At 45.9% G+C, this 23134-nt stretch overlaps 1 protein-coding gene across 1 annotated transcript; it reads left to right on the top strand.

Annotated features, from left to right (window-relative positions):
- Nucleotides 1–481: 481 nt before the first annotated feature.
- On the top strand, nucleotides 482–21211 carry LOC140429019 (cell cycle checkpoint control protein RAD9B-like). The gene is made up of 8 exons (XM_072515565.1): nucleotides 482–632; nucleotides 3312–3382; nucleotides 4524–4676; nucleotides 17813–17927; nucleotides 18924–19023; nucleotides 19500–19606; nucleotides 20707–20813; nucleotides 21191–21211. Exons 1-8 carry the CDS (start codon nucleotides 482–484, stop codon nucleotides 21209–21211), a joined length of 825 nt encoding a protein of 274 aa, XP_072371666.1.
- The last annotated feature ends 1923 nt before the right edge of the window (nucleotides 21212–23134 follow it).

Genomic DNA, 23134 nt, shown 5'->3' with positions numbered 1-23134 from the left:
CCATGATGAACAAGACCTCAGATGATTCATTTCAAGGCTATTTGTGGTGCTGTATATTTCGTCCAGCGCGATTCTCACGTCCGCATGGGGTGGGATGTAAACTGCCGCCAGGATTACGGAGCTGAACCCCCGCCGAAGGTAATAGGGGCAGCATTTTAGCGTCAGGTATTCGAGATCAGGGGAGCAGAAACATGCCAGTGTTGCTGCATCTATGCACCAGGTGTTGATTAGGAAGCAGACCCCACCTTCCCTAGCCTTGCTTGAGGCCACCGTACCCATTTGGTGTATTGAGAAGCCCTCTGGTTGTAGGGCACAGTCCGGTGAAGCAGGAGTGAGCCATGTCTCCGTGAACCAGAGCACACAGCAGTCCCTCAGTTCTCCTTGATAAGTCAGTCTCGGGCCTGTATTAGCGTCCAGATCAGTCCTGTTGTAGGGGCGGAAGTCTGGGATTGTCAACAGTCGACATTGAGCTGTAGAAAAGATGAGGATGGTTTTGGGAAATGAAACCATGTTCAAGGAAGAGCTACCAGAAAAAGGGCATGAAGTTGGACTAACAGAGCTGTTCGAGCAAAGAGCTGGCACAGACACGACCTCATTCTATGATGGCAGTGGCTTTGAATTGGAGTGTGATAGTACCTGAGAGGAAACGATTTCTACTGTCAGCTAGGATGTCAGGAAAGGAAATTAGGTGGTCAGCAGGTCATGACCTTTCAAACATGTACTGTTTTAGTCTCTCCACCGATGCTGCCTCAGTGTTTCCAGCATTTTATCTCTTTATTTTAGATCCTCAGCATTTCACTTTTCTAAATGAAAACGCCTGTCCAAATTGTTGATCGGCCCCGGTGTCCACCAGCCAGGAAAAGCTTCAAACGAACCAGTGGGCATGTGTATTTTCTGTGAACACTCGGGTGGCTGGCAGGGGATTGAAATGTGCCCCAGGTGGTCAGAAGAATGGGAATCGCTGTGTGCCAGTGACCCGATGAGCTCTGGCTGCTTCGGCGGGGAGACTGCCCGGGGCGCTGGGATTATTTAAACTGGGAACTCAAGGGACATAATCTGCCCAACTGCCGGGGTGGGGGGGGGGGGCACACAGCCGCGCGATCAGGAGTGGGCGGGGCACACCGCCGCGCGATCAGGAGTGGGCGGGGCGGAGGCGGGGGCAGCAGGCCGCGGGGCAAAGAGTGGGCGGAGCAAACGGCTGGGTGAATGGAGAGGGCGGAGAAAACGGCCGGGAGAATGGAGTGGGCGGGGCAAACGGCCGGCGGGGGACTGAATGGGCGGGGCAACTGGCCGCGGGACGAAGAGTGGGCGGAGAAAACCGTCGCAGAGACAGTGGGCGGGGTAATCGGGCGATTGACGGTGAGTGGGCGGGGCAAACTGCCGGGGGTGGGGGGGGTGGAGTGGGCGGGGCAATCGGGCGAATGATGGAGTGGGCGGGGCAAATCGTTGCAGATGCAGAGTGGGCGGTGCAATGGGCGAATGATGGTGAGTGGGCGGGGCGAATGATGGTGAGTGGGCGGGGCGGAGAGCGAGGCGAAAGCGGCGGCAAAACTGGAGTTTGAGCAGTTGCTTGTCGTTGACGAATCTCCGAAGATTAAATTCCCCTGACAATTATTTTATAGGGGAGAACGACTTTATTCCATGTTCTGAAATTAAATTTTGAAGTAATTTTACCGACTGACTTGTTAAATGTAATGGTTGTGGGGTTGGTAGCAAGTGAAAGGAGAATTGGACAGTTTGACCTGAGTGGGGAAGGTGCGAAAAGCACCTGAACATGAAGTGCATCATACCTGGAAACAACTTGAGAGGTAGTTTACAAAATGTGAACTGTTACTGAACGGTAATCTGGATGTATAATTACCACAAATAATTACATATGTGTGTTTGAGGTGATTATCAAGGAGAATACAGTATGGAGCGGGCGGGGTTACGCAGGTCACCTGTGGTTATCTTGTTCTCTAGGAGACTGGGTTTAAAAGTTCTTAAGATCCCCTCAGGGGCCAAACCGGTGATTGAGATTGCCGAGAATCCCCCCTAATTGGGAGGAACACCACAGGATATGCACCCCAACCAGGTGACCCTGCAGGCTGAGGAGGAGTGTAATTGTAGTATTATGAGTAGAGTAAATAAACCTAGTTGTTAACCTGCCTACCTGTTGTATGAAGTCCTTACCTTCGGCTGTCTCAAAAGTGATTTAATTGTGTTTCAAGATTATCTTTCCCCTCTGATCTTTTGCGTCAATCGTATTTTGGACAAGATGCTTGGTATTCTAGACAAGCTAGAATTGTCTAGTCTAAAGTCAACCGTTTTTGTGCTCTTCCCATATCCCATATAACAAACTTAAAAAATATATTTAATTAAAAAATATATTTTTATTGAGGCATTTATATGAACATTAAACACAAACCAACACAGGAGCAAGAACAAACAGGAACTTCATAATAAACAAATAACTACCCAAACCCCCTGCTGTTCCCCTCCTCCCTTCCTGCCTTCCCCATTTTAACCCCTTTATCCCCCCCCCCCCCCCCCCCCCCCCCGCTGACACCTCAATTGTCCTTGAAGAAGTCGATGAATGGTTTCCATCACTACTAGCTGTTCAGAAATCAAATTCGCTGTTCACCTCTTGGTTAAGTTTTTTTTATATGGGAGAGCAGCATGGTGGTTAGCACTGCTGCCTCAGGGCACCAAGGTCCCAGGTTTGATCCTGGCTCTGGGTCACTGTCCGTGTGGAGTTTACACATTCTCCCTGTGTCTGCATGAGTTTCGTCCCACAACCCAAAGATGTGCAGGGTAAGTGGATTGGCCACACTAAATTGCCCCTTAATTGGAAAAAATGAATTGGGTACTCTAAATTTAAAAAAAAAAGTTTGTTATATGGGGGTGAGAGAGGCCGATGTTCTGGCCTTTGCCTCCCTGGTAGCCCGGAGACGAATTTCACTGGAGTGAAGGAACTTGGAGCCAACAAAATCGGGTGAGCGACCTGGCGGAGTTCCTAAGGCTGGAGAAAATCAAGTTTGCCTTAAAAGGGTCAGTTGGTGGGTTTACTTGTTTGATTTGTTCCCCCTCATGTTACCTCATCCTCCTGCTCTTTCAGATCAATGTCTTTCCAGCATGTCATAATTGAGATTGGAAAACATGAAATCTGAACTAACACAAAATGTTGGAAATATTCCGCAGTTCAGGCAGCATCTGCAGAGAGATTAACAAAGTTGATGTTTCAGTTAACCTTTCATCAGAATGTAGGACATTGAAACTCTTATTCCATTTTAGGTAATACATAATGTAAAAAGAAGTTTTGTATTTTACAGCATTTGGAAAGGCATTACATGCCTTATCCCGAATTGGTGATGAGGTATGGTTTGATCCTTTAGAGAAAGGGGTAAGTCATCTACATTAGCACTTCCTTTGTGATACTGAAGGGTTGACTTAAACCAGGTAGACAAATAAAATCACACGTGGAATGCAACTGCTAGGGTCCTGCTCCCTACTCACGGGTTCTAATTTTAACCTGCTCTTCAAAACCAAAAACCAATGGGATCTTTGTTTAAATCTGGCAATTACTATTTTACGCAGGGACCTACTTGGAGAAACCATTGTGGCTTTTCTAGACTGATGGGGTGGGTAAAGGAGTCTGAGGCAGAATAGACCAAGTAAAAACTTTATTTGACTTTTCTTGTCGGACCGGGTGGCGCAGGAGTACTTTCAGGTCCTTACATGTTAATGATTGCACAGTCTATGATCCTCTCTCTCTGGATGTGAGGTCCTTCCTAATCCTCTTTTGGTAATTTACCTGAGTTCTGAACTGTCCCTTTGGTATCTGGTGATGGCTTCCTACTAACAGTCCACCTTTGGCTGTTGATTTCTGTCTGGTTATAGGTGGGAATCTGCTTGGGATTGCATCGTCGATGCTTACAAGTTTAAATTTCATGGACCTCACATTCCCCCGATGTCTATGTATTTACTTTTTGTTTTTATCATACGCCCTATTTTTTCATGTATGGAGCGATCTGCCTGGATTGAACTCAGAACAATCCTTTTCACTGTGACAATAAATCTAAACCTAAATTAATGAGTGAGGGATTCCTGCAAAGTACATTTATAATTTACGGAGGAGGACAGTATATGACTCAGCTTTAATTTAATCCCCACAACAACATTCAAACATTCACTGTTCAACATTATATTTGGAGAATGGCTGCTTACATTAAGGTAGCTGCAATCTGTGCAGCAGTACTCCACCTTAAGTTAGGGCTTTCAGGAGAGTAGGGCAAACAAGTCATTTAAAAAAAATCTAGAACAAGAGGTCTTTCCCCAAAGGAAAGGCTTCCCTTCAATCTTGAAAAATCAAATTATGGAATGGGGAAGACCTTTAAAATTCAACACACTGGCGGAAGACAGCTTGAATTATTTGAAATATAGGAATTGTTTTGAAATTTTAATTTGTGAAAATTATTTTAAGTTTATTAGTTGTACTTCAGCATATTACTATAGATAATGTTTTTGGTTCCCTTTCTTTGCAGCTTGCACTGAGGTCAGTGAATTCATCTGGGTCAGCGTATGCCTGCTTTTTGTTCTCTCCACTCTTCTTCCTGCATTACAGCAGGGGGGATAGATATGAGCAAGATACCCATGAGACTGAAAGTGTACCCCTTATCTGTAAGATGACAATTAAGGTATGCTCTGGTTATTTAGGAGCTACTGGCTGAAACATTGGACAACAAAGCCAGAAAGTATTTCTATTGAAATAAATTTTAAAAGCTGATAAATTGTATTACTTCATAGTAGTTACAGTGTGTTGCAAAAAAATTGAATCTATTTCTGACCTAATTTTCTAGAGTTGATCTACAGAGAATAGATCTGACAAATCTCTAAATCCTTTTGCTGGAGAAGAAGCAGTGTAAAAATTACTTTAAGTCAAAAAATGTAATATTGGACTTAACATGTGTTCTGAATTTGTTTAAAGTGTTATTTTATACAAGATGTCAGAATCCCTTTGGCTTGTCTTGTGCCATTCAACAATAGGATATTACTGTTCACAAGGTATGGTATTGTAGGTGAAAATATTCACGAATAGACCTTTGAGTGAGTAAAGAAGCAATTTATTAATTTTCAGAGCTCTGGGCGAAAAGGCCTTTGACCCCCACGGTCTGTGCAGCACCTTTTCTCGCCTGAGCTGAGGTCGCACTGGGTTAATATACAGAAGGAATGCGGAATTAGTTTGCATTCGCATTTACATATACCCAATCAATTCTGTTCGCGTCATAATTCATAACATGCATCTTCAATGCCATAAATGGCTACAAGTTAGCTGCTATAGCCTCTAATTGGCAGTTTGCCTTACCCGATCAATTCATTACATAGATAACGGTTACATAAAGTCATGGGATCAATAGTCCAGCCACGTTGAAAATGTCCTTCCTCATTCCTTGCTAGTTCCTTAATTTTGGGCCCATTTGTCAGTTACAAGTAGCTAAGAATACAGACATTGGGCAAAGGTTGCCAACTGCTCATTGTCTCTCCGGATGCATCTGGTTTGGATCACTTGTTTTGCACAAAGCTTTACTACTTCAGCAGCAGACACTGATAATAACATAGGGTCAAGAACATTGACAGAGTCCATTTTATATCAGGCGGCATCAATTTTGTATGTTCTATAGTCTGTTCGGAATTCTACCTCTTCAGTCCCCCCTGTAGGTCCTTGGACATCCCGATGTCCCAAGCTGACCAAATCTCCAGTTGGGCTCTTCACATCCATCTCGATATTTCCCTGTCTGGGAGGTCATGGTCGTTTATACGGGGGACAGGCACGTCGGAGGGGTCTCTGCGGTAGTAATTCATCATAGACGTCCTTGTTCTGCACGGGCGCGACTGGTTGCACCTGTCCCATTAGCTTAGCACAACATAGCTTTACTATGCTTATAAGACAGCAAAAAAGCAAACACAAAACAGCAACTATTATCAGAGAATGCATGATCCATGTTCCCCATCTTCCTCCAAAAGGCCAATGGAGACAGCCATCCCCCCCTGGGGCCTTGCTTAAAGTCATTGAGTTGTTTTTTTAATTGTGTCAATAGCTTCCGTGATATTGTAAGACACATCTGTAACATGGGTCATACATTTAGCCCCCACGATGGTACATACTCCCCCTTGCTGGGCTTGTTGATAGTCCACTGCATAACGGGTTTGCTTGGTGGCCACCCCGAGTTGGACCCCCCTCCAACTATACACTGCAGACACGTCAGATAGACGCTGTGTGGGACAGAGGGCAGCTATAGTAGGAGCATACAAGGAAGATGAATGGAACTAATAAACTCCACGCATCCCACCATCAACTCAGACAACTCCCGATGAATGGCCTCTAATCCCTTTTGAGTATTATCGCCCAGGATGGTCAGGTTGCAAATAAGATAATTCCTATTTTTCACACACTGATCATCCCCGCTGATCCTCCCAACGATAGGGAACTAAGGAGCCCGTAGCCGAGTGATGAGCCTAAAGTAACAGGATCTCTCCAATCAGTGCAGAATTCCGTGCCAATTGCCCGAGTCACTATTCTCCTACGGATATGACCTTCTTGAGGGCATGGGACGGTAAGCAGCCCTATTGCTCCCACCGCGAAAAGGACAGGGAGGGTAGGTGTCGCCGTGGTGAACGTACCGTTGAAGAGGAACATAAATCCCTCCTTGGCTCGGTAACATTTAACGGCTCGGTTATTGGGCTGTACGAACTGTGCATACCACCAATTGCGGGGGTTGTTTGATTTCCCATTAAAACCGATCAATTGGTAAGAATCGAATGGGTACGCCCAGGCAGCGGAGATTACATGGGTTCCGTTACAGTGGCCGCACATAAATTGTCTCCCCGCTGTGACGATAAAATATCTTTCCTTATCGCAATTACAGGCGAACTGGCCCCGATGTACTCGACAATGTTGGTGGGCACACTGTTTCTGTACACATGTGGAATTTTGGGGGACAAGGGTATAAACACATCTCCATCCCTGCCTCGTAAAACGGGATACTGCGCCTTCTCTGAACATCTTGTCCCTCCAGTCCCCTGTATTCCCCGGCAAGTGGGATGCGTGGAGTTTATTAGTTCCACTCATCTTCCTTGTATGCTCCTACTATAGCTGCCCGTCTGTCCCACACAGGGTCTATCTGACGTGTCTGCAGTGTATAGTTGGAGGGGGTCCAACTCTGGGTGGCCACAAACAAGGCCTGTACAGACTTGGCCAACGGATAACACACAGACTGCTTTCCTTACAATCATATATGAGTTTTATAAAAAAGATTGCCTTCCAACCCCATCACCCTTACACCCGTGACGATACATATTAACGCAACTACATTCCTTAGAAGACTGGGGAAACACATCATCTTGCTTCCCATCCTGATCTCTGCTGCACTATCAATTACGACGAGATGAGAGTAGAGAGTAATCGAGGCTTTATTACAGAGATGTGTGGCCTCCTACAGCTGCTGCTGAAATGGCTTCAGTTCGGAGAGCACATACATTTATACTCCGCCTACTGGGCGGAGCCAGCAGGCAGGGATCTACCCCCGTACCTGTAGTACAGGGGCCTTACCGTAATACCCTCGTATGCAGTGCATTATATACAATATGATACAACAGTGGTGACTACCACATTCACCCCCTGTTAAAAATGAGTCCAGCGGGGGTGATGGAAAACTATTTACATACAGGCTGTCATTAAAATTTCAGAGAAGGTTACAAATTTAGTCGGTTGGGCGCCTTGATCCGTCGTTGAGAGCGCCGCAGTGCTGGTGGCGAGTCAGGCGTCGGCTCGGTCGTCGGTGACTCCGGGAGCGTGTCGACATCCTCTTCATCCCCGGGTGGGACCAAGGAAAGGACGGATTGTCCTGGAGCGGGGGCTATGGTGGGGTGTGCTGGGGGAAGAGAGGGTGGTGCCGGGGCAGAGAGGGGGGGGGGGGGGGGTTGTGGGGACCCAGCTGGTGCCAGGTCCCTGAGGGAGACTGTCTTGGCGGCCGTCAGGGTATGCTACGTAGGTGTACTGCGGGTTTGCGTGGAGTAGCTGTACCCTCTGAACCAACGGGTCCACCTTGTGGAGCCGCACGTGCTTGCAGAGGAGAACGGGTCCTGGCTCTGCCAGCCACGTTGGGAGTGAAACTCCGGAGGTGGACTTCCTGGGTAAGGCAAAGAGACGTTCATGGGGGGTTTCGTTAGTCGCCGTGCACAGGAGCGACCGAATGGAGTGAATTGCATCGGGAAAGACCTCCTGCCAGTGGGAGGCCGGGAGATTTCTAGACCGTAGGGCCAGCTGGACGGCCTTCCAGACCGTCCCATTCTCCCGCTCCACCTGCCCGTTTCCCAGGGGTTGTAGCTGGTCATCCTGCTCGAGGCAATGCCCCTGTTGAGCAGGTACTGACGTAGCTCATCGCTCATAAAAGAGCTTCCCCGGTCGCTGTGGACGTAGGCGGGGAAACTGAACAGAGCGAAAATGGTGTTGAGGGCTTTGATGACGGTGGCAGACGTCATATCGGGGCATCGGATGTCGAAGGGGAATCTGGAATATTCGTTGACCACATTGAAAAAATACGTGTTGCAGTCGGTGGAGATGAGATGCCCTTTGAAGTCCACACTAAGGTGTTCAAAGGGGCGGGTGGCATTCACCAGGCGCGCATGGTGTGGCTGGTAGAAGTGCGGTTTGCACTCCACGCAGACCTGGCAGTCTCTGGTGATAGCCCTGACTTCCTCGATGGAGTAGGGCAGATTGCGGGCCTCAATGAAGTGATAAAAGCGGGTGACACCTGGGTGACAGAGATCGTCGTGCAGGGTCCGGAGTCGATCCACTTGTGAGCTGGCACATGTACCTCGGGACAGGGCATCGGGGGGCTCATTGAGATTACCGGGGCGATACAAAATCTCGTAATTAAAGGTGGAGAGCTCGATCCTCCACCACAAGATCTTATCATTTTTGATCTTACCCCGCTGTGTGTTATGGTCTGTGAGGAGAGTGAGTCTCCTGCCGGCCAGGTAATGCCCCCAGTGCCGCACAGCTTCAACGATAGCTTGGGCCTCCTTTTCGATGGAGGAGTGCCGGATTTCAGAGGCATGGAGGGTGCGGGAAAAGAATGCCACGGGCCTGCCTGCCCGGTTGAGGGTGGCGGCCAGAGCGATGTCTGATGCATCGCTCTCGACTTGGAAGGGAAGCGTCTCATCGACCGTGTGCATTGCGGCCTTGGCGATGTCGGCCTTGATACAGTTGAAGGCCTGGTGAGCCTCGGCCGTCAGTGGGAAACCGGTCGAGTGGGCGGGCCTTGTCCGCATAGTTAGGGACCCACTGGGCGTAGTACGAAAAGAACCCCAGGCATCATTGAGGGCCTTGCGGCAGTAGGGAAGGGGGAGATCCATGAGGGGGCGCATGCTACCGGGATCGGGCCCTAGAACTCCGTTCTGAACCACATAGCTGAGGATGAAGCTCTCCCCTTTGCCGACGCGGTCGCGAGGTTGTGCAGTCGGGACTGGTCGATCGTGACGGAGGCGAGACGTGGCTGGTCATCGGCAGTTGCAGGCGATGAGCGGCCCGATGAGGTGCCCGACGGGCAGGGGTCCTGAGGCGGGGAAGATGGCGGCGCCCACGGGCCGCACATGTCCTGAGGCAGCCAAGATGGCGGCGCCCTCGGGCCGCACGTGTCCTGGGGCAGGCAAGACGGCTCCGCCCATTGGTTGTGAGGCAAGCAAGATGGCGGCGCCCACGGGCCACACGTGGTCCGAGGCGAGGAAGATGGCAGCACCCACTGGCCGCACGCGGGGGATGCAGAGACAATAGAGGCGATTGAGCGGGCCTGGCACACTGCAGCGAAATGTCCTTTCTTGCCGCAGGCCTTGCAGAGCGCGCTCCGCACCGGGCAGCGCTGCCGGGGGTATTTTGTCTGTCCGCAGAAGTAGCACTTGGTCCACTGGGGTTGGTTGGCTGTCGCGCGGCGCAGGCGTGGGGTTGGCTGGGGGCGGTCAAGGGCATACGCCTGTACGTTGCGTGAGGCGACTGTGAGCAAGAGCGCTAGTTTCTTGGTTGCTGCAAGGTCAAGTGTAGCCCCTTCTAAGAGGTGCTGGCGGATGTAGGCAGACCCTATGCCCGTAATGAACGCGTCTCTCATTAGCAGGTTAGAATGTTCAGCGGCCGAAACGGCCTGGCAATCACAGTCTCCCACCAGGGCGAGCAGAGCATGCCAGAAACCTTCCACAAACTCACCGGGAAGTTGGTGCCGCGTGGACAGGAGGTGCCTGGCGTAGATCTTGTTGGTCTGTTGAGCGTAGTTCTCCTTCAGTAGTGCCATGGCCTCTGCGTAGGTAGGCGCGTCCTGGATGAGGGGAAAGACATCGGAGCTCAGCCGCGTGTACAGAATCTGGAGCTTCTGTGCTTCTGGGATTCGGTCTGTCGATGGCTAGCTTGCTTTGTAGCATACAATGTGCAAAGTCCTCTTTGGCGTTGTCTGCTTGAGGATGCAGCTGCAGGCGAACCGGCTTGATGGGGAGATCCATCTTTGTAAAATCTCTGTAATAAATTGATGCACTATCAATTACGACGAGACGGGAGTAGAGAGTAATCGAGGCTTTATTACACAGACATGTGTGGCCTCCTACAGCTGCTGCCGAAATGGCTGCAGTTCGGAGAGCACACACATTTATACTCCGCCTACTGGGTGGAGCCAGCAGGCAGGGATCTACCCCCGTACCTTTAGTACAGGGCCTTACCGTAATACCCTCGCATGCAGTGCAGCATACACAATATAATACAACAGTGGTGACTACCACAATCTCTATTCACTCCCTTAGCTTATCCCTAAGCCAAGCAACGACCACAATACAAGGATCCCAGTAGTTACAAATTACATAATCATAAATTGAACGATCTGGAGGATAAATACAAAAGCAAGCATTAGTTCATCATCCATTGCTTCGTAGCTTGGTTATCTGATTTAGACTTAAGCAACCGCGTCCAACCTTTCATCTGCGCATAGCCGGTATGAATGAGAGAAGCCCTATGAGGTTGTCTTTTCCTCATATTGTGTCCAATCTTTCCACACTCCTTTTCCCCTTATGTCCAGGCAGGCACAGGTGTCTCAACTAATTATAATCTCGTAAGGCCCGCTCCATTTTGGGGCGAACCCTGGTTTACTGGGCAGGGTTTTTACCATGACCTTACTACCCGCCGGGGGAACGTAAGCCGCCATCGCAAGCTCTTGTGCCAGGTCCTTATTTTCCTGATTGTCACGAACGTTCTGTCGCAATGTTTTGAGTTGTGTACTCATTTCTAGAACGTACCGTTTTAATTTGTCTTTTAGGGGACCCACATCGGCCCCGCCTGTTATGATGCCTTCTGGTAATTGCATCGCTCTTCCTGTCATTAGTTCATAAGGGGTTAAGCCCGTGGTTCCGTTTCCCGTGGCCCGCAGTTTCATTAAGATAATAGGCAATACTTCGGTCCAGGTTTTTTTCTGACGTCTGTATTGCCTTTGCTAGTGGATTTTTAAGAGTTCGATTCATCCGCTCCACCATTCCCGAGCTTTGGGGATGGTAGGGAATGTGGAATTTCTGCTTTATTCACATTAATCGGCACACTGTTTGTATAACACTTCCAGTAAAATGGGTACCCTGGTCTGAGTCTATTTGAATAGTCCCTCCCCATCAGGGAATTATTTCTTCAGCTAAGACTCTGGCGACTGTCAAGGCGGTACAATTCCCCGGAGGGAAAGCCTCCACCCATCGGGTGAATTGATCGATAATCACGAGGCAGTATGTTTTGCCATGTGATGGTGGCAGGGGACCTGTAAAATCTATCTGCAAGTGTTCCCATGGTTCCCGTGGTTTGGTTGGTGTCCCATTCTGACTTTTATGGGTCTCCCCGGATTATGCTGGGCACAGGTGACGCACCGATGACAGTATTGTGCAACATCTCGCCCCATTCCTTTTCACCACCACTCCCTTCCTAGGCTCCCTAACATGGCTTCCCTGCCTGCGTGTCCAAGCCCGTGGTGGAGCTCCAATAATGTATGTTGAATACATTTGGGGGCAATTACCCGATTATCCTTTCGCCAAACTCCATCACTACCCTTCTCCACGCCTTGCTTTTCACACGTACCCCTTTCTCCGTCGGGGGTGTCCTCATGGAGTTCTTTAATACTTATCTCTTTCTCCGTGTGGTCCACAAGGATGATTGGTGCTTTCTCAACCTCATTCTGTTCTAACGCCTATTGTGCCGCTAGGTCTGCGGCTTGATTCCCCTGGTGATTTATCCAGTGCAAACTGTTCCGGTCCGGTTCCCTCTGATGTGCCTTAATTTTAATCACTGCTACCTGTTGAGGTTTGTTACTAGCATCTAAGAGGGCTTCTATTCTCAATTGATGTTTTATAGGATTACCTCCTGTTGTAATAAATCCCCTCCTATCCCAAGCAGTCATGTACGACTCCAAAGGCGTACCTACTGTCTGTATAAACTGTCTTGTTTTCTGATAACTCTGGTGCTTTGGTGAGCGCCACTAGTTCTGCCATTTGGACAGACAGGCCTCCATCAATTCGTCCTGATTCCACTGTCTCCAATGCTCCATTCCCTGTTCGGGGCCGCCCATCGACATACTTATGTGACCCATCTACATAGAATGTTTCTTCCGCTGTTGCCAGAGGAGTATCCTTAATCCTGTCTTCCTCTAAATTCATGTCTACATCCCTACAATTGTGGGGTTCCCCTGTTCCTAATATTCCCTCAGCTGGGTTCTCCCCCATGTCCCTAACAATGGTTACTGACTTAGTTGGAGGGAGGAGGACCGCCTCCCACTTGGCCCGCCTCATATTCGAGATGGATCTTAGCTTTCCGGTGTTCAACATTTCTACCAGGGTATGTTTCGTGTGTAGTATAATGTTTCCTGTCATAACTATTGGTTCACTAACTTTCACAGCCCAGGCCGCGCAATCCAGTGCAGCAATGCACCGGGAGAATCCAGTGACTACCGGTCCCTCTGCCGTCTTCTTTCTCCATGGTCCTGTGGGACCGCTGCTGTATAGAACCCGTCCTCATTGTTGCAGTGTATGCGAAAGTCTTTACTCATGTCCGCTAAACCCAATCCTGGGGCCGACATTAACTCAGACTTTAATTGGGTATACGCTTCCTCCTGTTCTGGGCCTCACTCCACTGGTTCTAGTACGGCCTTACCTCCTTTTACTAATCTTTGTATTGGTTCTGCTATTTTAGCAAACTCCAAGATAAAGTTCCAACTGTAGTTAAAGAGTCCCAACACCTTTCTGACTTCACGTACAGTAACGGGTTTTGGCATACCCTGGACTGCATGTTTTCTGTCCTAAGGCATCTCCTTAAGTTTCTGGGAGATTAAGTGTTCCAAGTACAGAACTTGTGTTTTTCCTACCTGGGCCTTTTTAGGGCTCATCTTGAGGCCAGCCGTCTCCAGGGTTCGCAATACTAAGTACAGGGTAGCCAGATGGTCTGCCTTTGTTTCCGAGGCTACTGCAAGATCGCGCACCCCTTGGGCACTTTTATCTGTTTTAAAATGTCACTCATTACGCGGTGAAAATAGCTGGCTATTATGGAAGCCCTGTGGTAATCAAGTCCACGTATATTGTTTATCCCCTACTGTAAACGCAAATTTCTCTTGGCACACCGGATCCAAGGGGAGTGGCCAAAAACCATTGGATATGTCTGGGGCAGTTTGGGAGATAGTCCGTTTAGGATGGTTGAGGGACTGGCTACGATTGGATGCAATTTGGGTGTCACCCTGTTAAGGGCTGTATAGTCTATGGTCAGCCGGTAACTCCCGTCAGGCTTCTTTACCGGCCACGTGGGAGAATTAGTAGTGCTGGTGGTTTCCCTCAGGATACCCCTTTCTACTAATCCTTCTACTATATCCACAACCGCCTTTTTAGCTTCTGTCTTGATCGGGTATTGGCGGTGTGGTTTATGTTCTGGCCCGGGAATCTGAATGCTGGCTTTTCCGATGTCTAATTTGATTTTTGCCCAAACATTGCTTACTGACCCGCAAATGGCCCCATATCCGCCCAGTTCTTCGCTCCATTCCCTGGTGGTTATGGTGGCCAACCCGACAATGCCAGTGTTATTGGCCATCTGTCCATACCTTCCCTTACTACCATCCGGCTTTGGCCAGGTCAATTTTCATTTCTTACAATCAATTATAGTTTCATACTCCCTCATGATATCGTTGCCAAAATCGTGCCTTCATTATTTTTACACACATAAAATTTCATAGGTATGTATATGTTGTCAATCTCTACCACCTGCGTGGTACTCAAGTAAGCGGTCATTCTGGTGCCCTCAATTCCCTGTAAAAATATTGATTTATTGGTGATAGGGAGGGGGAGGTTTGTAATGGAGACCGATGCTCCTGTGTCCACCAGCATTTCACATTGTTGGCACCCCACTAGTGCAGACACATAGGGGTAATAGATATAGGACAGAGGTCAGAGGTAGGTTCTTTACGCAAAGAGTAGTGAGGCCGTGGAATGCCCTACCTGCTACAGTAGTGAACTCACCAACATTGAGGGCATTTAAAAGTTTATTGGATAAACATATGGATGATAATGGCATAGTGTAGGTTAGATGGCTTTTGTTTCGGTGCAACATCGTGGGCCGAAGGGCCTGTACTGCGCTGTATTGTTCTATGTTCTATAGATTCTTCCTTCCCTTTTGTTTTTAATGGGGGCCGGCATCAGCTCTGGCTTTCCTTCCATTCTGTCCATTCCTGATACTCTGCAGCGGATAGGGTATTTTGGCCTCTAGGCGGCTTGCCACCTTTGCTGAAACAGGCAGCTTCCAGATGGCCCCGTTTATTACAATAGTTACATTGTTTCTCAACCTTCTTGCTCTTACATTCCTTCGCGAAGTGGCCCATTTTTCCACAATTGTGGCATGGCCCTTTCTTGGGCTTCGCTCCGGACTCCCACTTGGCCACGGCTGCCACCTTTTACTGTTTTATCTTAACTCTGTCAGTGTCTTCACCAGAACACCCATCTACCCTGCACGCCCATCCCACTAAGTCATCATAGTTCCTGGCGGTCACTACCCCCAGTTTAATGATGGCCTGATGTTTACTTGACAAGCCGTCCTTGAAGGCTTGTATGAACGCCGGGTCTGTCCTAACAGCGTTGGCTTGACCTGAACTTTCTTGATAAACTGTAAATAGCCGCTCCCCATATTATGACGCTCCCTCGCCTTTTCTTTGTTTGGTGGTAGTGATCTTACTCCAATTTGTGGGTGAATCACCTAAGACTCGTTGGACTTCCGCCTTAAAAAGGGCAAAAGCTGGCTGTTGGACATCTATCTCATCTGTGAGAGGCACTGCGTGGGTCCAGCATCACCCGCTAAAATCCTGGGCTGCAGCAACCGCAGGACCGCCGGCCACAAGTCGCCACTTGTCCGCCGGACATGCTACCTTTACTAGTTGGTGAATGTCTCTGAAGTGTAGTTGGTGACCCACCCAGATGGCATTGAGTTCAGTTTAAAAGTTTACATTCTGGCTTCGGGGCTGAAGTTTTCCCAGGACGGTCATAATCTGTTGTCTTTCTCCGGGGGTGAATGGTTTGTAACTGGAGGTCGGGTTTGCCAAGGTACCCCCTCGGCCCACGGGTGCCACATCAACCGTCTCCTCAGTCTCCTCACTAAGAAGGGCAGTTGGTTCTATACTATCATATGGGGGCAGGGAGGTCGTGTCCGGACACGGCCCCATTCTTCCACCCTCATGCAATTTATACTCTAATTACTTTATGATTTTTGTTTGACATTTCAATCTCGTCTCTAGTTCTGTCTTCTTCTGTTTTACCACATTTACTTGTTCTATTAGTCCCGCCAATTGATGTACCAAAAGTACCCCTGTTTTCTTGATCTTGTCTTTAGTTTGTTTTGTCAACCAATCTCTCTGGAGTTCCAAAGTATGTGATACATCCCAGCTGTCCTTCTGCACCTTTTTAATTAACGACTGTCAGTCTGTCATATAAGAGTTTATCAGGGAGCCCGGGGATCCCCTTTTAACTTCTTTCGCCGCCATTATTAATTTATCTACCGCCCTGTGTGATTGGAGAAAGCTTATATCTAGACAGTCCCCCTATTCTTTCCTACCGAAAATACACAGACTTCTTATAGTACTCACGTACTCATGGCAAGGTTTTCAGAGGTCCGGCAGCGTCCTCCTGCGTTCCCGAGACGGTCCGGACGTGTAACTCTTGCCTCCGCGGGCGGGTTCCACAACATCCCCCTTTTCTCTCCAATGCCTGTTTACCTGATCAGGGCCTCACAACATCGTTCTTTAACATACCACCATCAATCACCTCTCGCACCTGTAAACAATCTCATTCGTTAATTCTCAACGCAGCAGTATCACATTAAAGTTAAACCAGTTAGGTCACTTCTCTCACTCACGTAGTCTGTCTATTATTTTGGTTCTTCTGGTGCCATGTCCCTGATCAGTCATCTTGCCGAGTGTCTCTAATTTCTGGGTGGTCAAAGTTTGACTACTCACCCCGTTCACTGACCCGAACGACTGCTCAGTTCCATGACATCCTGTCGACTACGCCATATTGTAGGTGAAAATATTCACAAATAGACCTTTGAGTGAGTAAAGAAGCAATTTATTAATTTTCAGAGCTCTGGCAGAAAAGGCCTTTGACCCCCATGGTCTGTACAGCACCTTTTCTCGCCTGAGCTGAGGCCGCACTGGGTTAATATACAGAAGAAAAGCGGAATTAGTTTGCATTCGCATTTACATATACCCAATCAATTCTGTTCGCGTCACAATTCATAACATGCATCTTCAATGCCATAAATGGCTCCATGTTAGCTGCTAGAGCGTCTAATTGGCAGTTTGCCGTACCTGATCAATTTGTTACATAGATAATGGTTACATAAAGTCATGGGGTCAATAGTCCAGCCACGTTGAAAATGTCCTTCCTCATTCCTTGCTAGTTCCTTAATTTTGGGCCCATTTGTCAGTTACAAGTAGCTAAGAATACAGACATTGGGCAAAGGTTGCCAATGGCTCATTATCTCTCCGGATGCATCTGGTTTGGATCACTTGTTTTGGACAAAGCTTTATTACTTCAGCAGCAGACACTGATAATAACATAGGGTCAAGAACATTGACAGTCTATTTTATATCAGGCGGCATCTATTTTGTATCTTCTGTAGTCCGTTCGGAATTCTGCCTCTTCAGTATTGTCTGAGGCAACCGATTTTTAAATAAATTTCCAGGACTGAATTCAGTAGCCACCCCGAAATTAGACCTGGAGTTGGAATGTGTGGTTAACCCGCAATTGTTGACTGCAAAGCAGGTAGTACACCAGCTCCTTTCAGCTTGCTGTTTTACATGATTGCAAATACTGCATTTAAGTCAATGTTGGAGGGATGGATGGAGGCATTAGCTTTGTGCTACATTTAGTTGTCCTGAAGGCACTTGACTCTTCTCAAATGTCAAAATCGCTTGATGACAGAGACCTCTCCAACTGGGTCTTTCCAATGTTTTTTCCCCCCCGAGAATCCTGTACTAGGAGCCAACTTGGAAACTCTGAGGTTGGCTTTCAGATTGTCTTTAAGAATTGATTCATTTACTATCACCAGTGTCTAGTTAGTATTAATGGTATCACTGGAACTTGAGTTTGTGGCCTCCTTGTTAATGAAAAACATCTGTTGTATGTATCACTGGGGTGGCTACTGGGGTAGCAAATTGTAATTTACACTCTGGAGCACTCAGCCGATAGACTCGTACTTCTTGACTCTCCTTCTTGCTTGGCTGGCTGTGTTTTTTTTCAGTATGTTCTTCCCATGTTTCGATGCCTAACTACATTGGAGAGAAATGTGGAAAAATGCAAGATATTTGTAAATTCCCAGGATTGCCGTGTTGTTTTTCAGTTCTACTGTAAGCACGGTAGGAAAATACTTTCTTCAGTCTATCACATGATTTTAGAATGTGTCATTAATGATTGAACAATTTACAGCAATTATGTGTTATTTCGGTTTGTAATCTTTCTTTCTTGAACTATTCCTCTTAATTCTGAAAAGTTCCAATTCCTTAAGAAACATTGGGGAAATATGGTTGGCAATTCATGCACGGCAAGGTTCCATGGGCAGCAATGAGTTAAATGGCAAGATCATCTTTTTTTTAAAGATATTGCTTGAAGGATAAATATTAGTCAAGAAAGTATGATAACTCAGTTTAACATCTCATCTGAAAGGTGGACAATGCAGCAGCCCTTCGGTAATACACTGAAATATTAGGCTCAATTATGTATTCTAATTTCTGGAGAGGAGTCTAAATTCATGACTGTCTAACTCCACTTCAGAGATACTTCATTTGTTATTATGTACTTTGGGATATTCAGAGACCATGAAAGATTTTTTTCAATTGCAGGTTCTTTCTTTACCATCTTATACATAGAGAGCAGTATTGTGCTACATAATCCTGTTCTTCTTTATTTTGCTTTACCTGGATGGCTTGGATGCATAGTATTGAATAAAGAACACAAAGCTTTATTAATGAACAAAACTATAAATTTAATTACACTACTAAGATTCATTCACATACCTAAAGTAGAAGGTTACTATGTTAAACAATGCTATCTCTAACTGCAGAACTCTCAAGTACACAACTGCTCTCTCTCTCATTCCTCATCTGTCCTTCTGTATCTTCATCTGTCGATCTTCTGACCCACAAGGCCTAGCCCCATCTCTTATATACTAATGGGACTAGCTTCCTCTGGTGGCTGTCAGTATACATTTCATTAACTCTTGCATGGCTTTCATTTATGATAATACATAAATCCCTTGAGGCTTAGAATGTGTCAATGTTTCAAACAGTGCAATTGAGGCATTATTGTTTTACTCTGGTTTTCAATGTAATCACTTTCTATTTTATTACATACAGGTATTACTAAAGCTCATAACCTGGCATTTCAGGAGTGCGAATCCCTTCAGGCTGTGTTTTCAAAACACTCGAGCCCAAATGTATTGAGATCCCAAGCAAGGTAGGGGGCAATCATGCTATTAGTGCATTGGGAATAGAATGGTGTTTCCTGACATTAGTGTATCTTCGAAACATGAACTGAAAATGATTACTAATTGTATCAAAGGATAACATATGAAGCTTTATTTTGTTATTTCTATGGATACGGAATGACTTTAGTGTTTTCAACATTTTCCATGTTTATTTCAGATTTTCATGATTTGCAGTTTCTTGTTATTTATGTTGAGCTACGGCCAAGTTCCTCCTTGCACCAAAATGTAAGAGGGACACCCTTTATTCACTAGTTATGAAACACTAAAGACTTGTGGGAATGCAAGATCTGGCAAACAACAGAGATACTGTTTGAAAATAGGTGTGAACTACAACCACATGGAAACACTACTAAAAGAAGAATAACGTTAGGAAGCAAATATAATTTGAGAAACAATCAACATTTTTTGAAACCAAATGATAATGTGTGATCTAATTTTCTTAAAGGCTTCTGGCTGATATAGCCGTTCATTTTCCAATGTCACAAGAGGAGATTACTTTGATTGTGACTCCACTGAAAGTATTATTCAAGAGTTACGTAGATGAAGACAAAGGCAAGTCAACTTAATTTAACTTTCACTGCTATGCAGAATGAATAGAGTTTAAATCAGAGGTTCCCAAACTGGGTCCTGTGGAATCTGGACCCCTGCAGGAGTTCCGCAGTCGGTTCAGCGGAGCCTGAGAAGTGCCGGGGGTGGGGGGGATAACAAATTGACGGTAAGACGAGGCAGCATTTGTTGTATTACATTTTTATAATAATAAATGTATACATGGAAATATCTTTCAAGCTTATTTTTGTATATTTATACCCATTGTGCTATAATAGTCATATTTTAATTCTTCAATATAATGAGAATGTTTCTTAGGGTTCCTTCAGGATTCTTGGGAGGTCATAAGGATTCCGCAGCTGGAAAAGTTTGGGAAACCCTGGTTTAAATTATTTATATCAGGACTAATTGTATCAAAGGATAACATATGAAGCTTTATTTTGTTATTTCTGCGGATACGGAAGAAATATCCGTATTTCTAAATAGTGTTTTCAACATTTTCCATGTTTATTAGCGCAGTGGTTAGCTTGCTGCCTCACGGTGCCGAGATCCCAGGTTCGATCCCGGCTCTGGGTCACTGTCTGCGTGGAGTTTGCTCATTCTCCCAGTGTTTGCGTGGGTTTCGCCCCCACAACCCAAAGATGTGCAGGCTAGGTGGATTGGCCACGCTAACGTTGCCTCTTAATTGGAAAAAATGAATTGGGTACTCTGAATTTAAAAAAAAATTTTTTTATATCAAGTAAAAGAGATTAAATCCTTTTAATCTTTTTAGTGGGCGGCACGATAGCACAGTGGTTAGCACTATTGCTTCACAGTGCCAGGGACCTGGCACTGTCTATGCGGAGTCTGCACGTTCTCCCCGTGTCTGCGTGGGTTTCCTCGGTGCTCCGGTTTTTCCCGTAAGATGTGCTTGTTAGGTGAATTGGACATTCTGAATTTTCCCTCTGTGTACCCGAACAGGTGCCATAGTGTGGCGACTGGGGGATTTTCTCAGTAACTTCATTGCAGTGTTAATATAAGCCTACATGTGGCACCAATAAAGATGACCTTTTTTGCAAATTAGATTTAAAAAAAAATTACTGTATACTTTTTCCGTTGTTGTTCAGATTTCACAAAGGTAATGCAAACTGAAATGAGCTTAAAAACCAACGAGTTTGAATACCTTCAGGTTGGAGTTGATTCTGAGATTACGTTTTGCTTGAAAGAGCTTAGGGTACGTGAATTTATATTACTTGGTAGATTGATGCTTCTGAATATGCAATGTTACAGAACCACAAAAAACATTTTAATTCAATTAATGCAAAGATGCAGACTAGATTAGTGCATGTCTGAAGCAATGATTTAGTTTAATAAGGATATATCTGAAATTTAACTTTTTCATTGGACCAATTGACTCTTGGCTGAAAAGGTATTTTTCAGTGTAAAATGGATGCAATACTGTTAAGGAACCTCCCAGCTATCCTGCTACTACGTACTTTGTTCCTCTCGAGAAATCAGACAACACTCAGAGTATTCCTTTAACTCTGCCTTTATTCAAGCATATGCAGGGGAATCTGTTTCCACACTTTTATTAAAAATTCATTTTTATAGGATGTGGGCTTCGCTGGCTAGGCATACGAGGCTCAAGTGATGGTGTGAGGGGGAGGGTTTCAGATTTCTGGGGCATTGGAACATTAAAAGGACTCGCCTTAAGGTTTTGTACCTGAATGCTCAGAACATTCAAAATAAAATGGATGAATTAGTCGCGCAGATACATGTAAAGGGGTATGGTATAGTTGGGATTTCGGAGACATGGTTCCAAGACCAAGGATGGGAACTAAACATTGAGGGCTATTTAGTTTTTAGAAAGGACAGGCAGAAAGGAAAAGGTGGTGGAGTTGCACTGTTGATTAAAGAAAATATTAATACAATATTGAGGAAAGATATTAGCACAGGTGATGTGGAATCTTTATGGGTTGAGTTAAGAAAGACCACGGGGCAAAAAACATTCGTAGGGGTGGTATGCAGACTACCAAACTGCAGTGGTAATATTGGGAATAGTATTAGACAGGAAATCAGAGATGCACGCGTTAAAGGAACATCTATGATTATGGGTGACTTTAATCCGCATATAGATTGAGTGAGTCACAGTACATTAGAGGAGAAATTTCTGGAGTGTGTATGGGATGGTTTTCTGGACCAATATATTGAGGAACCAACAAGCCAACTGGGTGTTGTGGAATGAGAAACGATTAGTTGACAACCTAGTTGTGAGAGAACCCTTGGGGATAAATGACCATAAAATGATAGAATTCTTTATCATAGTGTTCAGTGAGTTGGTTGATTCTAAGTCCTGAATCTTAATAAAGGTAACTATGGTGGTATGAGGCATGAGCTGGCTACGAAGGACTGGGAAACATTACTGAAAGGAAGGACAGTGGTCAGGCAATGACAGGCATTCAAGGAATGAATGGATGAACTCCAAAAGTTGTTTATTCCTATTTGGCGCAAGAGTAGAAAGGGAACAGTGGCCAAACCAGGGCTTACAATGGAAATTAGAGATAGTATTAGATTCAAAGAAGAGGCATACAAGTTAGAGAGAAAAAGCAATAGACCAGAGGATTGATAACAATTTAAAATTCAGCAAAGGTAGCCCAAGGGATTGATTAAGAAGGGAAAAATACAATATGAAGGTAAGCTAGCGGGGAACATAAAAACTGACTGTAAAAGTTTCTATAGGTATGTAAAGAGAAAAAGACTGATAAAAACAAATGTTGACCCCTTACAGTCAGAAATGGGGGAATTCATAACTTTAAAAAAATGTTTTATTCGTTCTTGGGTTGTGGGCGTTGCTGGCTGTTGCCCATCCCTAATTGCCCTTAAACTGAGTGGCTTGTTAGACCATTTCAGAAGGGGGCAGGGAAGAGTGAACCGTATCGCTTTGTGGGTCTGGAGTCACATGTAGGCCAGACTGGGTAAGGATGGCAGATTTCCTTCCCTGAAGAACATTAATAAGCCAGATGGGTTTTTACGACAATCGGCAATTGTTTCATGGCCATCATTAGACTTTTAATTCCAGATTATTACTGAATTCAAATTTCATCATCTGCCATGGTGGGATTCGAACCCGGAACCCCAGAGTTTTAGCTTGGTCTCTGGGGAACAAAGAAATGGCTGAGGAACTATATTCGTACTTTGCTTCTGTCTTCACAAAGAAGACGTGAATAGTGTACTGGAAGTTCTGAGAAACTGTAATAACCTGTAGTAACCTGCACAGGACTCATCCAGCTGAGGATGATTGTTCCCTGTGCTCAATTGGACTGAGTTAACCCAGCACTAGCATAAAAGGCAGACAGCTGTAGAGCCAGCTTAAAAAAAGGAATGAGGACCTGGTGAAAGGTAACTGGGCGCTGTGAATGTATGATGCTGTTGCTGAAATAAAGAACTTTTAAGAAGCTTGTTGAACTCCCCTGGCTTTATCACAGAAACACAAGTTTCAGTGAGGAGCTGAAGAAAATTCGTCTTAGTCGAGAAATAATTTTAGGGAAATTAATG

The sequence above is a fragment of the Scyliorhinus torazame genome, chromosome 1 (assembly GCF_047496885.1).
Source record: "Scyliorhinus torazame isolate Kashiwa2021f chromosome 1, sScyTor2.1, whole genome shotgun sequence".
Classification (NCBI taxonomy): domain Eukaryota; kingdom Metazoa; phylum Chordata; class Chondrichthyes; order Carcharhiniformes; family Scyliorhinidae; genus Scyliorhinus; species Scyliorhinus torazame.
Note: the sequence above shows the minus strand (reverse complement) of the source record. Positions and strands in the feature narration are given on the sequence as shown.

Bases quoted from the DNA above. Each gene is read 5' to 3' on its own strand.
- LOC140429019 (XM_072515565.1), top strand. From the start codon at position 482: ATGAGGATGGTTTTGGGAAATGAAACCATGTTCAAGGAAGAGCTACCA. The intron at 19,024-19,499 runs GTAGGGGGCAAT...ATTTTCTTAAAG, and splicing joins GTATTGAGATCCCAAGCAAG to GCTTCTGGCTGATATAGCCG. The intron at 20,814-21,190 runs GTACGTGAATTT...TCATTTTTATAG, and splicing joins TTTGCTTGAAAGAGCTTAGG to GATGTGGGCTTCGCTGGCTA.